Raw genomic sequence first — 14277 nt, 5'->3', positions numbered from 1 at the left:
GGATGTGACACTCCAGGGTGACCCGGATGGAACGTCCCCTCTCCATGCTCCGGCTTCCATTGCTCTGCCAGTGGCCCAGGCGCAGCTGAGAAGGATCTGCGAGCTGGGGGCACCCTGGGACACCCCGGCAGACATCATCTGAAGAACTCATCCAGCGGTCTGGGCGCTCGTTGGGAGGCCCCTTTTCCTGATCTCTCCTGTATGGAAAGTGGAATTTCTGAGTGTACAAATGCCCAGAACAGCGTTAAGGACTGTGTTTCCCACCGACCAAGTATCTGTGTCACAATAAGCGACTTCCTGATAGCGAGCGTACAGTGTTTCGGAACACAGGAGTCGTGCACACCAGTGACTCTTCTGGCTTTCTTTATTCAAAAGTAAAACAGGCACAAAAAACAGAACTGAAACGTCCAATGTCACCTGAACTAGCAAGTTCACCGAAAGGCTTAAAGGTGAACTTGCATTTTAGGGAATCAATTATCACTACTAGAGAGAGAATGAATTGTTTTTCAAAACATGTATCTCAGGAAAATGCTGACCAGCGGGGCACGTGACTATTTCATCCCCTTCGTGCAGGGGAACCCAGAGGTCTCGGGAAGTCCCCTGAGCAGCGGGAGCCGCTCAAAGACGGCCCTCCTCCAGGTCCTGGGCGTGGGCCTCGCTGGCCGGAAGGATGGATCTTCCACAGCTGCCCCCTGGCCGGGTCAAGCAGCTGCCCACAGGCACTCTCGCTTGTAGGAGGAAGTGGTGTGGATACATACGCATTCACATCCCTCTCGAGTCACTCATTTTCTACCGTCTATAACACATGGCGCACGGTGACGGTTTCGGAACACAAAGTGGGGGCCTGGGGGAGGGGAAGGGACACACCGAGCGCTCCTATGCGTCACGCTCCAGGGCGCGGAGGTCCTCCAGGAGCTCCTGGGCCACGGTCTGCAGGTGCGGGTTGCGGCTCTTGGCCATGGCCACGATGCGCTGCAGGGGCAGGGAGCTCCGGAACTCGGAGGCTGACTTGGAGAAGACTTCCGGCTCCAGGACCACAGACTGGACGAGTCGCAGCGCGTGGAGACACACCTCTGTGTCCGGGTCTGGGGAAGAGAGGGAACGCTTCTGGTTAGAATGAGACTCTGCAGGAACTGGCGAAGTCTATCGGCCTTTCGGAACGACAAGTCTGATGGCTCTGTGACCACCAGCTGACCGAGACACTGTCACTTCTTAAGTTAAAGGCTTAGCACCTAAGAGCGACACAACAGAACTCAATGACCATTGATTTAGTGATGTCCATCCTCAAAACCGCCCGCACTCAGATAGTCTGAAGATGCGGAACTAAAAATAAGAGCGCCTTCCTGCTGCCAAGTTGCTCGCAGAGCTGCCGCGGCTGCACCCACGGAAGACTGTGGAAGAGGTACTGCCCTGTCTGTACTTGGAGCACATTGGTCCCCCCGAGCCCCACACAGGCGCAGCAGCTCCCTGGGGCCCCCAGGGCCCCCAGAGTCATGGGCGGCAGGACACACAGTGCCACCTTGTTCCCAAGGAAGGCTCTCTCAAGTCTGGGAACTTAGTGGCGGGCACACGCCACAGCATCGCCGCAGCATGGCTGGGCGTGAACAGCCCGGCGCGGAGCCACAGCCGTAACCAGGAGGCTCCGGCTGTCCTGCTCCTCGCGCCTGCCGACCGGGAAGCCTCAATGTGCCGTCCGTCCACTCTCAGCCAGATGCTGTGATGGGAACCAGGCTCAAAATCAATCCCTCTTTCTTAGCGCTATGCTTAACTCTTTCAACAAGTGAGTGGATCACAAGAGCAGACTCGGGAAGTCCGTGGTGAGAGCTGCCGCGTGTGGATGCTGCCGCAGGCCCCGCGCTGAGCCGGGCCTCCAGGGCCCAGTGAAGACGGCAGCGCTCCATCCAGGACGGAGGGCAGGACGTCCTGGGCCTGGACCATTTGAGTCCTCCTACTCTGGGGGAGGACATGGCAACTCCCCCCAGTATGGGCCGCCTAGAGCCCTGCAGCGGAGAGTGGCTGCCACAGGGGGGAGGATCGCTGGGAAGGCCCTGGCACCCGGACGCAGATGGACAGGAGTTCACCCAAAACAAAGAACTCCCCTTGTCCCCAGCATCAGTGCAGCAAACTCCCAGCAGCCAGTAACAGCCGTCACCGCCGGGAAAGGAGCGAGAGGAAGGAAGGTGACCCCTGAACACAGGCACAAGGGGAGGGCCAGCCACGCAGGGGGAGCAGGTGCCGAGGAAGACATTTGGGCAGCCCAGCTCTCGCCTCACCCCGCAGGAGGAAGAGAGGAGACTTGGACGCCTGCTGTGCACAGAAGGCGAGAACAAAACCCACACCCGTCTCACCGCACACCGACAGCCCAGCAGGAGAGGATGCACGGCCACGTCCACGGCCGTGCTGACCTCACCCCTGCTGCAGACAGGCCGGCTCACTGCGGCCCCGAGACCAAGTGCCACCCACGAGTCATTTCTGTACAGGCTGTGAGCAAAGAGTGATTTTCACATTTTAAAGGGACACTTTTTTAAAAAGGGGGGGAAGAAGAATGTGCAGCAGAAACCACATATGGCCTGAAAGATATTTACTATTCAGCCCGTTACAGAAAAAGTCTGCTCTTTTGCTCTGCACACAATGTCCAACATCTAATCAGAAATTACAACAAAGCAAGGGAAACAAAAGGCCCACGGTGAAGTGACGAAGTAATCCAGGGCCAGACCCAGACATGACGCAGCTAGAAAACGAATCTGAACCAAACAGGATTCATAGATGGGAAACACCAATGTACGTTCCTAGAGCGCATCTGATTGTAATGTAGACCCTAGGGCAAGTCATAAAAAAAGTGTTTAAAGCATAAATGATAAGCCAACAGTACCATAAAATAGAATATTAAAATAATCTAACAGTGAACAAAAAAAGAGGAAAAAAGAAACTAGAGATATTTTTCTATTTTTCTCCAATATTGCCAAATAAAGTAGACTTCAGAACAGGAAATGTTACCAGGACCACGGGGTAACAATGCCTAATTACAGAGCGGTCACACACCAAGAAGACAGAAAAGTCTCAATCAGGTATGTGTGTACCAAATGACAGAGCTTCAAAAGACACAGCAAAATAGGATAGAACTCTACAGGCAAATCGATTCTCAGTTAGAGCTAAGAACTTGAATGTTATTCCCATTACTGATTTTAAAAAGTAAGGAAAAGAAAATCCGTAAAAACACAGAAGCCCTGAACACTTGAGTTTGAGCAAGGTCAGCCCGCGATGACCAACTGTATCCAGGTATCAGTAACAGTACTTTGGAAACAGAATTTTTTAAAAAGACTATCATTCACAATAGCACCAAAAACATAATACATTTAGGTATAGATCTCACAAAATATGTGCAAGATCTGTATGCTAAAAACCATAAAACACCGATGTTAAGAAATTAATGACGTAAGTAAACGCAGAGAGAGAACGTGCTTATGGACCAGAGGACCCGACACCGTTGTGTCAACCTGCCACACCCAGCGCACTCCTGGCCAGAGTCCCAGGAAGCTTGTTTGTAGAATCAACAAACTAATTCTCAAATTTCTTTGGAAAAGGAAAGGAATTAGGACAGCCAAAACAGTTTAGAAAAACAGTGAAAGACTCAAGAGTACTTGATTTCAAGACTTAAGAGTTACCAAGACAGTGTGATACCCATGAAGGGACAATTGTGAAGGGACAATCGGAGATAAATGAAACAGGATTAGCCTGAGGGGGTCATTGGTTGGGTGACAGCCATCAGCTCAGGTCACGATCTTGTAGTCCCAGGATCAAGTCCCACATGGGGCTTCCTGCTCGGCAGGGAGTCTGCCGCTCCCTCTGACCTCTCCCCTCTCCTGCTCTCTCTCTCAAATAAATAAAATCTTAAAAAAAGAAAGAAAGAAAGAAGAAACAGGATTAGAAAACACTGGACCACACCACAGTTTTATAAAACCTCAACAAACATACAAATGCCATTTTACATTCTTTTTAAGAAATGCATTTTAATTAAAAAAAAATAGCCTGAACTCAACCACAAAAGGAAGTTTGGAAAGAACCCAAATACATGGAGACTAAACAGCATCCTTCTAAAGAATGAATGGGTCAACCGGGAAATTAAAGAAGAATTGAAAAAAATCATGGAAACAAATGATAATCAAAATACAATGGTTCAAAATCTGTGGGACACAACAAAGGCAGTCCTGAGAGGAAAATATATAATGGTACAAGCCTTTCTCAAGAAACAAGAAAGGTCTCAGGTACACAACCTAACCCTACACCTAAAGGAGCTGGAGAAAGAACAAGAAAGAAACCCTAAGCCCAGCAGGAGAAGAGAAATCATAAAGATCAGAGCAGAAATCAATGAAATAGAAGCCAAAAAAACAATAGAACAAATCAACAAAACTAGGAGCTGGTTCTTTGAAGGAATTAATAAAATTGATAAACCCCTGGCCAGACTTATCAAAAAGAAAAGAGAAAGGACCCAAATAAATAAAATCATGAATGAAAGAGGAGAGACCACAACTAACACCAAAGAAATACAAACTATTATAAGAACATACTATGAGCAACTCTACACCAATAAATTTGACAACCTGGAAGAAATGGATGCATTCCTAGAAACATATAAACTACCATAACATATAAACATATAAACTACCATAACTGAACCAGGAAGAAATAGAAAGCCTGAACAGACCCATAACCAGTAAGGAGATTGAAACAGTCATTAAAAATCTCCAAACAGGGGCGCCTGGGTGGCTCAGTGGGTTAAGCCGCTGCCTTCGGCTCAGGTCATGATCTCAGGGTCCTGGGATCGAGTCCCACATCGGGCTCTTTGCTCAGCAGGAAGCCTGCTTCCTCCTCTCTCTCTCTCTCTGCCTGCCTTTCTGCCTACTTGTGATCTCTCTCTGTCAAATAAATAAATAAAATCTTTAAAAAAAAAAAAAAATCTCCAAACAAACAAAAGCCCAGGGCCAGATAGATGGCTTCCTGGGGGAATTCTACCAAACATTTAAAGAATAACTAATTCCTATTCTCCTGAAACTGTTCCAAAAAATAGAAATGGAAGGAAAACTTCCAAACTCATTTTATGAGGCCAGCATCACCTTGATCCCAAAACCAGACAAGGATCCCATCAAAAAAGAGAGCTATAGACCAATATCCTTGATGAACACAGATGCGAAAATACTCAACAAAATACTAGCCAATAGGATTCAACAGTACATTAAAAGGATTATTCACCACGACCAAGTGGGATTTATTCCAGGGCTGCAAGGTTGGTTCAACATCCGCAAATCAGTCAATGTGATACAACACATCAATAAAAGAAAGAACAAGAACCATATGATACTCTCAATAGATGCTGAAAAAGCATTTGACAAAGTACAGCATCCCTTCCTGATCAAAACTCTCCACAAAGTGTAGGGATAGAGGACACATACCTCAATATCATCAAAGCCATCTATGAAAAACCCACCGCAAATATCATTCTCAATGGAGAAAAACTGAAAGCTTTTCCGCTGAGGTCAGGAACATGGCAGGGATGTCCATTATCACCACTGCTATTCAACATAGTACTAGAGGTCCTAGCCTCAGCAATCAGACAACAAAAGGAAATTAAAGGCATCCAAATCGGCAAAGAAGAAGTCAAATTATCACTCTTCGCAGATGATATGATACTATATGCGGAAAACCCAAAAGACTCCACTCCAAAACTGCTAGAACTTATACAGGAATTCAGTAAAGTGTCAGGATATAAAATCAATGCACAGAAATCAGTTGCATTTCTCTACACCAACAACAAGACAGAAGAAAGAGAAATTAAGGAGTCCATCCCATTTACAATTGCACCCAAAACCATAAGATACCTAGGAATAAACCTAACCAAAGAGGCACAGAATCTATACTCAGAAAACTATAAAGTACTCATGAAAGAAATTGAGGAAGACACAAAGAAATGGAAAAATGTTCCATGCTCCTGGATTGGAAGAATAAATATTGTGAAAATGTCTATGCTACCTAAAGCAATCTACACATTTAATGCAATTCCTATCAAAGTACCATCCATCTTTTTCAAAGAAATGGAACAAATAATTCTAAAATTTATATGGAACCAGAAAAGACCTAGAATAGCCAAAGGGATATTGAAAAAGAAAGCCAACGTTGGTGGCATCACAATTCCGGACTTCAAGCTCTATTACAAAGCTGTCATCATCAAGACAGCATGGTACTGGCACAAAAACAGACACATAGATCAATGGAACAGAATAGAGAGCCCAGAAATAGACCCTCAACTCTACAGTCAACTAATCTTCGACAAAGCAGGAAAGAATGTCCAATGGAAAAAAGACAGTCTCTTCAATAAATGGTGTTGTGAAAATTGGACAGCCACATGCAGAAAAATGAAATTGGACCATTTCCTTACACCACACACGAAAATAGACTCAAAATGGATGAAGGACCTCAATGTGCGAAAGGAATCCATCAAAATCCTTGAGGAGAACACAGGCAGCAACCTCTTCGACCTCAGCCGCAGCAACATCTTCCTAGGAACAACGCCAAAGGCAAGGGAAGCAAGGGCAAAAATGAACTATTGGGATTTCATCAAGATCAAAAGCTTTTGCACAGCAAAGGAAACAGTTAACAAAATCAAAAGACAACTGAAAGAATGGGAGAAGATATTTGCAAATGATGTATCAGATAAAGGACTAGTGTCCAGAATCTATAAAGAACTTAGCAAACTCAACACCCAAAGAACAAATAATCCAATCAAGAAATGGGCAGAGGACATGAACAGACATTTCTGCATTTCTGCATTTCTCGGGGTCCTGGGATCTAGTCCCACATTGGGCTCTCTGCTCAGCGGGGAGCCTGCTTCGCCCCTCTCTGCCTACTTGTGATCTCTCTCTCTCTCTCTCTCTCTCTCATGAATAAATAAAATCTTAAAAAAAAAAAAAAAGGATTCCTCAAGTAACTCATGGCTGTCTTAATGTAGATATTTCATAAAAGACTAAATACAACCTTATCTTGACAAATATAGCCGGACCTTCACGAACTAGTACTCCCCACTTTCAGCAAACAGAAAGAAATTCCTTAGAAATTTACATTACCTCTGCCCCCGCCCCTCCCTCCACAAACTTAAAAGTATGTATAATCAGATGCTCCTCACCAAACCCAGTGCAAGTCTTCTAGTCTATGGACCTGTGCTATAATTAAAGCACCTTTTGCACCATAAAAAAAAATTAATTAATTTGAAAAATAATAGCCTTTTCAACAATCAGTGCTGGAAAAAATTGAACACTCATAGGTAAAAACAGAAAACTTGAATACATACCCTTGCCTCACATACAAAACTTACATGAAAATTAACAATAGACCTAAATGTAAAACCTAAAACACCAAGAACTTCTGAAGAAAACAAGAGAAAATCTTTGTAATCTTGAGTTTGGTAAGAATTTCTCAGATATAAAACCAAAAGCACAATCCATAGAAGAAAAAAATGAGTAAGTGCTATCAAAATTAAAAACATCTGCTCTTCCAAAGATATAGTTAGGAAATGAAGAGATGAACTAGTAGGCCAGAAGAAAATACTTGTAAAACATGTATCTGATTTATTAAAAAAAACCTGAATACAGAGTATAAACTCAAAAATACTCAATAATTACTAATAATAAAACAAACCACCCAATAAGAATTGTCAAAATATTGGAAAAGACACATCTTTTCACGTGCTCACTTCCCATTCATGTATCTACTTTGGTTAAATATATCTTCAAATATTTTACTCACAGTGTCTTTACTCATCGTTGAGAAAATCTGGAAATAACCCAAACTTCTTTCAACTGATGAACAGATAAAAAGAGACCATGGCATCTCTATAGAGTAAAAATGTAAATAGCAATAAAATAAATTAACAACTGATACACACAAAAACATGATCTATCTCGAACTATGCCGAGAAACAAGCTGGACTCTAAAATCTGCACCCGTCACGACGGCGCATGTGCGCCCCTGGACATGTCAAAGCCGCAGGAGGAGAGAAGAGAGAGACCTGCAGCTGCCAAGGCCTGGGAGTGAGGAGGGGTGACCCCACCGTGGCACGGAGAATACTCTGCGGAGATGAAACCGTCCTGGGTATTAACTTCGGTTTACATGTATGGAGGCGTAGGTCGCAACTCTTGGAACTCTGTACGGGTAAGTGGATTTCACCCCACGTAAAATTATAACTCAGTAACACTGACCTTTAAAAAAGGGAAAAAATCACATTTTTGGACCCTCTTCCTTACTCCCTTCCCCTAAGCAATTGCTTTTTCCCCTCAAGGACTGGTTATCTATCTATCTATCTATACATATTTTCTAAAGATTTTGTTCATTTACTTGACAGACAGAGATCACAGCAGGCAGAGAGCCAAACAGAGACAGAGGAGGAAGCAGGTTCCCCGCTGAGCAGAGAGCCCGATGCGTGGCTCGATCCCAGGACCCTGAGATCATGACCTGAGCCGAAGGCAGAGGCTTTAACCCACTGAGCCACCCAGGCGCCCCTGGTTATCTACTTTCTAAACAATGTCTGGGGCAGGGTCAGGCACAAGTGCAGGAGGATGCTCTCTCTGGAGAGCACAGGAATTCTGCAAAAACATACCCATAAATTCGAAGACACCCCGTCCTCCGTACTGTGTTTCCAGAGTCCGTAGGCCTCTGCCCTGCAGACAGGAGACTACATGAGTCCTCTGCGGCCAATCTGAGAAAGCGTGAACGGTGCTGGCCCGTGAGTTCCCGGGGAGCAGCTGCCCCGGCTCTCACCGCGGTCCAGCTCCCGACCGCACCCCAAGCAGGGCGTCCGGGCGGCAGAAACCGCTCCCACGGTCCCCTCTAGCGGAGGTGACGCACGGTCCCCGCTTGTTTCGGGCGCACCGTGCAGCGACCCAGCCCTCCTGCACGGTACTCACCACCTCACGCACACTCTGGAATCCCCACCGCCCATCTCACCCGTCCCGCCGCCCCCCTCCCCTCTGCTGACCGTCAGTTTGTTCAGGGAAGGGTCTGTTTCTTGATTTGCCTCTTTTTTATCCCTTGCTCGTGTGTCTCGCTCGTTTCTGTTTCTTAAATTCCACACGAGGGAAATCATACGGCGTTTGTCTTTCTCTGACTCCTTTTGCTTAGCATGGTACTGTCTGTAACTCCATCCACATCATTCAACGTGGCAAGACTTCATGCTTTTTGGTGGCTGAGTGATATTCCACTTTATATACATGTATATATATATATGTATGTATACGTGTCTCACACACACACACACACACACCCCCCACATCTTTATCCGTTGATCAGTCGCTGGATACCTGGGCTGCTTCCCCAGTTTGGCCACTGTAAGTAATAGTGCTCTCAAATAGGGGTGTCCGTATCCCTTTGAATTAGTGCTCTTATATTTTGGGGCAAATATCCAGTACTGCAAATACTGGGTCACGGGGTAGCTCCGTTTAACCTTTTGAGGACACTCTGTACCGTTTCCCAGAGCGGCTGCGCCAGCCCGCATTCCCGGCAGCAGCGCGAGGCTCCCCTTTCTCCGCATCCTCGCAGACACCTGTCGTTTCTCGTGTTGTTGATTTTCGTCATCCTGACGGGTGTGAGGCAGGCTCTCACTGTGGTTTGGATCTCCATTTCTCTGCTGATGACTGATGTTAAGCATCTTTTCATTTGTCTTTTAGCCATTTCAATGTCTTCTTTGGAGAACTGCCCGTTCAGGTCTTCCAGCCACTTTTTAAAGATTTTATTTATTTATCTGACAGAGAGAGACACAGTGAGAGAGGGAGCACGAGGAGGAGGAGTGGGAGAGGGAGAAGCAGGCCTCCCATCGAACAGGGAGCCCGATATGGAGCTCGACCCCAGGAAGCTGGGATCATGACCCGAGATGCAGGCAGAGTCCTGACCCACTGAGCCACCCAGGCGCCCCCCCAGCCATTTTTTAAATTGGATTATCTGGGGTCTCCGTGTTGGGTTGCATCAAGTCTTTATGTATTTTGCATACCAACCCTTCGTTGGATAGGTCATTTGCAAACGTCTTCTCCTATTCTGTAAGTTGTTTCTCAGTTTTATTGATGTTTCCTTGGCTGTGCAGAAATTTTTTTTTCTTGAAGACAAAATTTATTTTATTTATTTTTGTTTTTATTTCCCTTGCTTCAGGAGATAGATCTAGAAAAATGTTGCTATGGGTGATGTTAGAGAAAGTACTGCATGTGTTCTCCTCTAGGATTTCTATGTTTTCAGGTCTCACATTTAGGTCTTTAATATATTTTGAATTTATTTTTGTGTGTGGTATAAGAAAGTGGTCTAGTTTCATTCCTCTGCGTGTAGCTGTCCACTTTTCCCAACACCATTTGTTGAAGAAATTGTCTTTTTCCTATTGCATATTCTTTCCTCCTTCGTCAAAGATTAATTGACCATATAATTGTGGGTTTATTTCTGTTCCATTGGTCTGTGTCTCTTTTTGTGGCAGTACCATACTATTTTGATTACTACAACTCTGTAATATAAATTGAAGTCTGAAATTGTGAAACCTCCAGTTTTGTTTTGCTTTTTCATTTTCAGGGTTGCTTTGGCTATTTGGGGTCTTTCATGGTTCCATATAAACTTAAGGACTGTTTATTCTCGTTCTGTGAAACATGCATTCTGATAGGGATTGCATTAGATCTGCAGATTCGTTGGGTATATGGACATTTTAACAGTATCTGTTCTCCTGATCCATGAATACGGAATGTCTTCCCATTCCTTTGTGTCACCTTCAATTGCTCTCATCCCTGCTTTATAGTTTTCAGAGTATGGATCGTTCGCCACCTTGGTTAGGTTTATTCTGAGGCATTTTATTATTTTTGGTACAACTGTAAATGGGATTGTTTTCTTAATTTCGCTTTCTGCTGCTTGGTTATTAGTGGATACAAATGCAACATGTTTCTCTTTGCTGATTTTTGTATCCTGTGACTTTACTGAATTCATGTATCAGGTCCAATCGTGTTTTTAGTAGAGTCTCTGGGGTTCTCTATATAGCGTATCCTGTCATCTGCAAATAGTGAACGTCTTCCCTCTTCTTTACCAATTTGCATGATTTTATTTCTTTGTGTTGTCTGATTGCCGTGGCTAGGACTTCCAGCACTACGCTGAATAAAAGTGATGAGAGTAGACATCCTTGTCTTGACCTTGACCTCAGGGGGGAAGCTCCCAGTCTTTCCCACTATGATGTTTGCTGTGGGTTTTTTATATATGGCCTTTATTATGTTGGGGTAAGTTCCCTCTAGACCTACTTTGTTGAGGGTTTTTATCATGAATGGGTGTTGTACTATGAATCTCACCCTTAAACATGAGAAGACAACGCATATCACCAGATCTCTGAGAAAAAGATGGTCATCATTTTCAACAGAAACAAAAGGAAGGAAAAGAAGAGTGTTCAATGAGAAGAAAAATTTAAAAAAATATTAATACCTTCCTCAAAGAGATAGAAGAAGTTATATCATCCATTATTCAAGAATGAGATGTTATATTTTTTAATTTCAAAAAAAGGCAGTTAGAAATTAAATGCATGATAGTAGAGATGAAGATCTCAATAGGAAGGATGGAAAATAAAGTTGCGGAAATCTCTTAAAAGTGATGCTAACTACTGGGTGTTTACCCCAAAGATGCAGATGTAATGAAAAGAAGGGCCGTCTGTACCCCAGTGTTCATAGCAGCAATGGCCACGGTTGCCAAACTGTGGGAAAAACCGAGATGCCCTTCAACGGACGAATGGATAAGGAAGATGTGGTCCACATACACTATGGAGTATGATGCCTCCATCAGAAAGGATGAATACCCAACTTTTGTATCAACATGGACAGGCCTGGAGGAGATGATGCTGAGTGAAATAAGTCAAGCAGAGAGAGTCAACTATCATATGGTCTTGCTTACTTGTGGAGCATTTAAGGAATAACACGGAAGTCATTAGGAGATGGAGAGGAGAAGTGAGTTGGGGGAAATTGGAGGGGGAGATGAACCATGAGAGACTGTGGACTCTGAGAAACAAACTGAGGGTTTTGGAGGGGAGGGAGGTTGGGGTTGGGTGAGCCTGGTGGTGGGTATTAAGGAGGGCACGTACTGCATGGAGCACTGGGTGTGGTATATAAACAATGAATTCTGGAACACTGAAAAGAAATTAAAAAAATAAAAAGTTTTTTATAAGTGGTACTAAAAAAATACAAAGAGACAGAGAACAGAAGAAAAGACTAGAATAGGAGGCTCAACATTCAAATAACAGATAGTCCAAAAAGAGAAAACGGAGTAAACAAAGAAAGGGAATCACTCAGTAATGACTCAATAATTCAAAATGATTGAAAAAAGATTACTAGAACTAAAAGAGCTAAGTTTCTAAACTGAAAGGGGCCCTTTTAGTTTCTACCAACATTATAAAATATACATGTAATACCTCAGTCAAATCAGCATAAAATTTCAGCTCAAAAAATGAAACAAAATTCTATATGCTTCTAGAGGAAAAAACAGATCAGATACAAAGAGTTAGGAGTCAAAACTGCTCAACACTGCATACTAGAAGATACAGTAATAGTCTTCAAAATTCAGAAATTCAGAAATTAAAAAAATAATTCTAACCTGAGATTCTATACCCAGCCAAACTATGACTATTTTAGGTGAGGGTAAAGTAAAAATCATCCAAACACATACTATCTCAGAAGCTTTGTCTCCCACACACCCATTCTCTGGAGACCTGGCAGGACATGCTCCGCCTAACAAGGAAGTACATGAAGAGAGAGGACAGCATGGGTACACAGACAGAATCAGGAAGGCCAACACACGTGAAAGAGAGAATCCGGTTGGGAGGAAACACAGACGAAGTGAAAGGTAATCACTTTATGTACTCTACAGGAGGGACATAACACAGAATTTAGGTCTGTTCAGGCCACAGATCAGCAAATTCTGAGCTTTAACTACTCACTTTATCTTTTAAAATAATCACGGGAGACTTATTACTTGAGACAGAAAACATTCCTAAGATGGCTCAGTTACCAAGTTGGGAGATGAGTGAATCAACCAGAGTGAGAGAAGGCATTCACCTGACTCCAACACAAAAACAATGTAGATATGAAGATTATTGGACGAGAGTTTTTAAGCAGCCAATATAAAAGTTATTAAATGAGCTATTGTAACCTGCTGGAAGCAAATGGAAAAAAAAAATCTCAGCAAAGAAATCAAAGATATAAAGAAGAACAAAGGGGAAACATTAGAACTGAAACATACAATAAGTGAAATTAAAAACTTGACAGAGAAAGAGGGACAGACAGAGGAAGGATCAGTGAACTAGAAGATAGCACCATAGAAATTACCCAACCTGAATAACAGAGAGAAAAAAAACACAGAGCCCCTGGGTCCAGTGGGACCATAAAGAAGATCTAACATCTGTCTCATTGCAGGGCTGGAAAATAGTCTAAGAAACAAGAGCTGAGTCTTACCCTATTCGGCAGAACACAAACCTACTGATCTAAAAAGCTGAACAAACTCAAATTGGGATGGACCTCAAGAAATCTATGCATTGCGTGAAGCACGGGGTGTGGTGCATAAACAATGACTCTGGGAACACTGAAAAAAATAATAAAATCACACACACACAAAAAGAAATCTATGCCGAGACACATCATAGCCCAACTTCTGAAAACTGAAAACAAAGAAAATCTTGAAAGCTGCAAGAGAGAACTGAGACGTTGCCTATGAGAGGAAAAACAATCCAATGACATTGGATCCCTCACCAGGAACCACAGGCACCAGAACAGAGTGACACAACACTTCCCACATGTCACAAGAAAAGAATCATCAACCCAGAATCCTATACCCAGTGAAAATGTCCTTCAGAAATGAAGAGGAACACCAGACGTCCTCAGATGAAAGAAAATTAAGACACTCTGTCACCAGCAGACTACTCTCACAGCAAGGCGGCACCACACAAAAACGGATCTGGGACCATTCGCCGCAGCCCCGCTCAGTGACGTCCCCGCTGAGACCGCGGCCCCGCTCAGTGACGTCCCCGCTGAGACCGCGGCCCCGCTCAGTGACGTCCCCGCTGAGACCACAGCTCAGCTGCACCGTCCCTTCCGTTCAGTCAAGTGGCCTGAAGGGACTGGGAACCGACAGCAGGCGTTCAAGCACACAGGTGCCCTAGAAAACAGCCCAGAGAGTCACAAGCAAATGCCGTTCCCAGCAGGACTTCTCCCGCAGCCCTGAGAACCAGCCCCGCCC

General features: G+C 44.2%; 1 protein-coding gene across 14 annotated transcripts in view; it reads right to left on the bottom strand.

The window, feature by feature from the left end:
• Window positions 1-346: 346 nt before the first annotated feature.
• The window catches only part of LOC101683404 (heat shock transcription factor 2 binding protein), a 106287-nt gene continuing 92356 nt past the window's right edge, over window positions 347-14277 (bottom strand). For 10 of the 14 annotated variants that reach the window (XM_045084379.1, XM_045084376.1, XM_045084381.1 and 7 more), the window contains 2 exons: window positions 8648-8708; window positions 347-1085 (listed from right to left, as the gene is read on the bottom strand). In XM_045084379.1, coding sequence (XP_044940314.1) covers window positions 884-1085; window positions 8648-8708 — 263 coding nt within the window. In that variant the 3' untranslated portion in view covers window positions 347-883. The remainder of the gene's footprint in view (window positions 1086-8647; window positions 8709-14277) is intronic. The other 4 variants (XM_045084383.1, XM_045084384.1, XM_045084388.1 and 1 more) reach the window with 1 other exon arrangement.

The sequence above is a fragment of the Mustela putorius genome, unplaced genomic scaffold (assembly GCF_011764305.1).
Source record: "Mustela putorius furo isolate JIRA1106 unplaced genomic scaffold, ASM1176430v1.1 tig00000765_pilon_pilon_pilon, whole genome shotgun sequence".
Lineage (NCBI taxonomy): Eukaryota > Metazoa > Chordata > Mammalia > Carnivora > Mustelidae > Mustela > Mustela putorius.
This window is presented reverse-complemented; position numbering and strand designations above follow the sequence as displayed.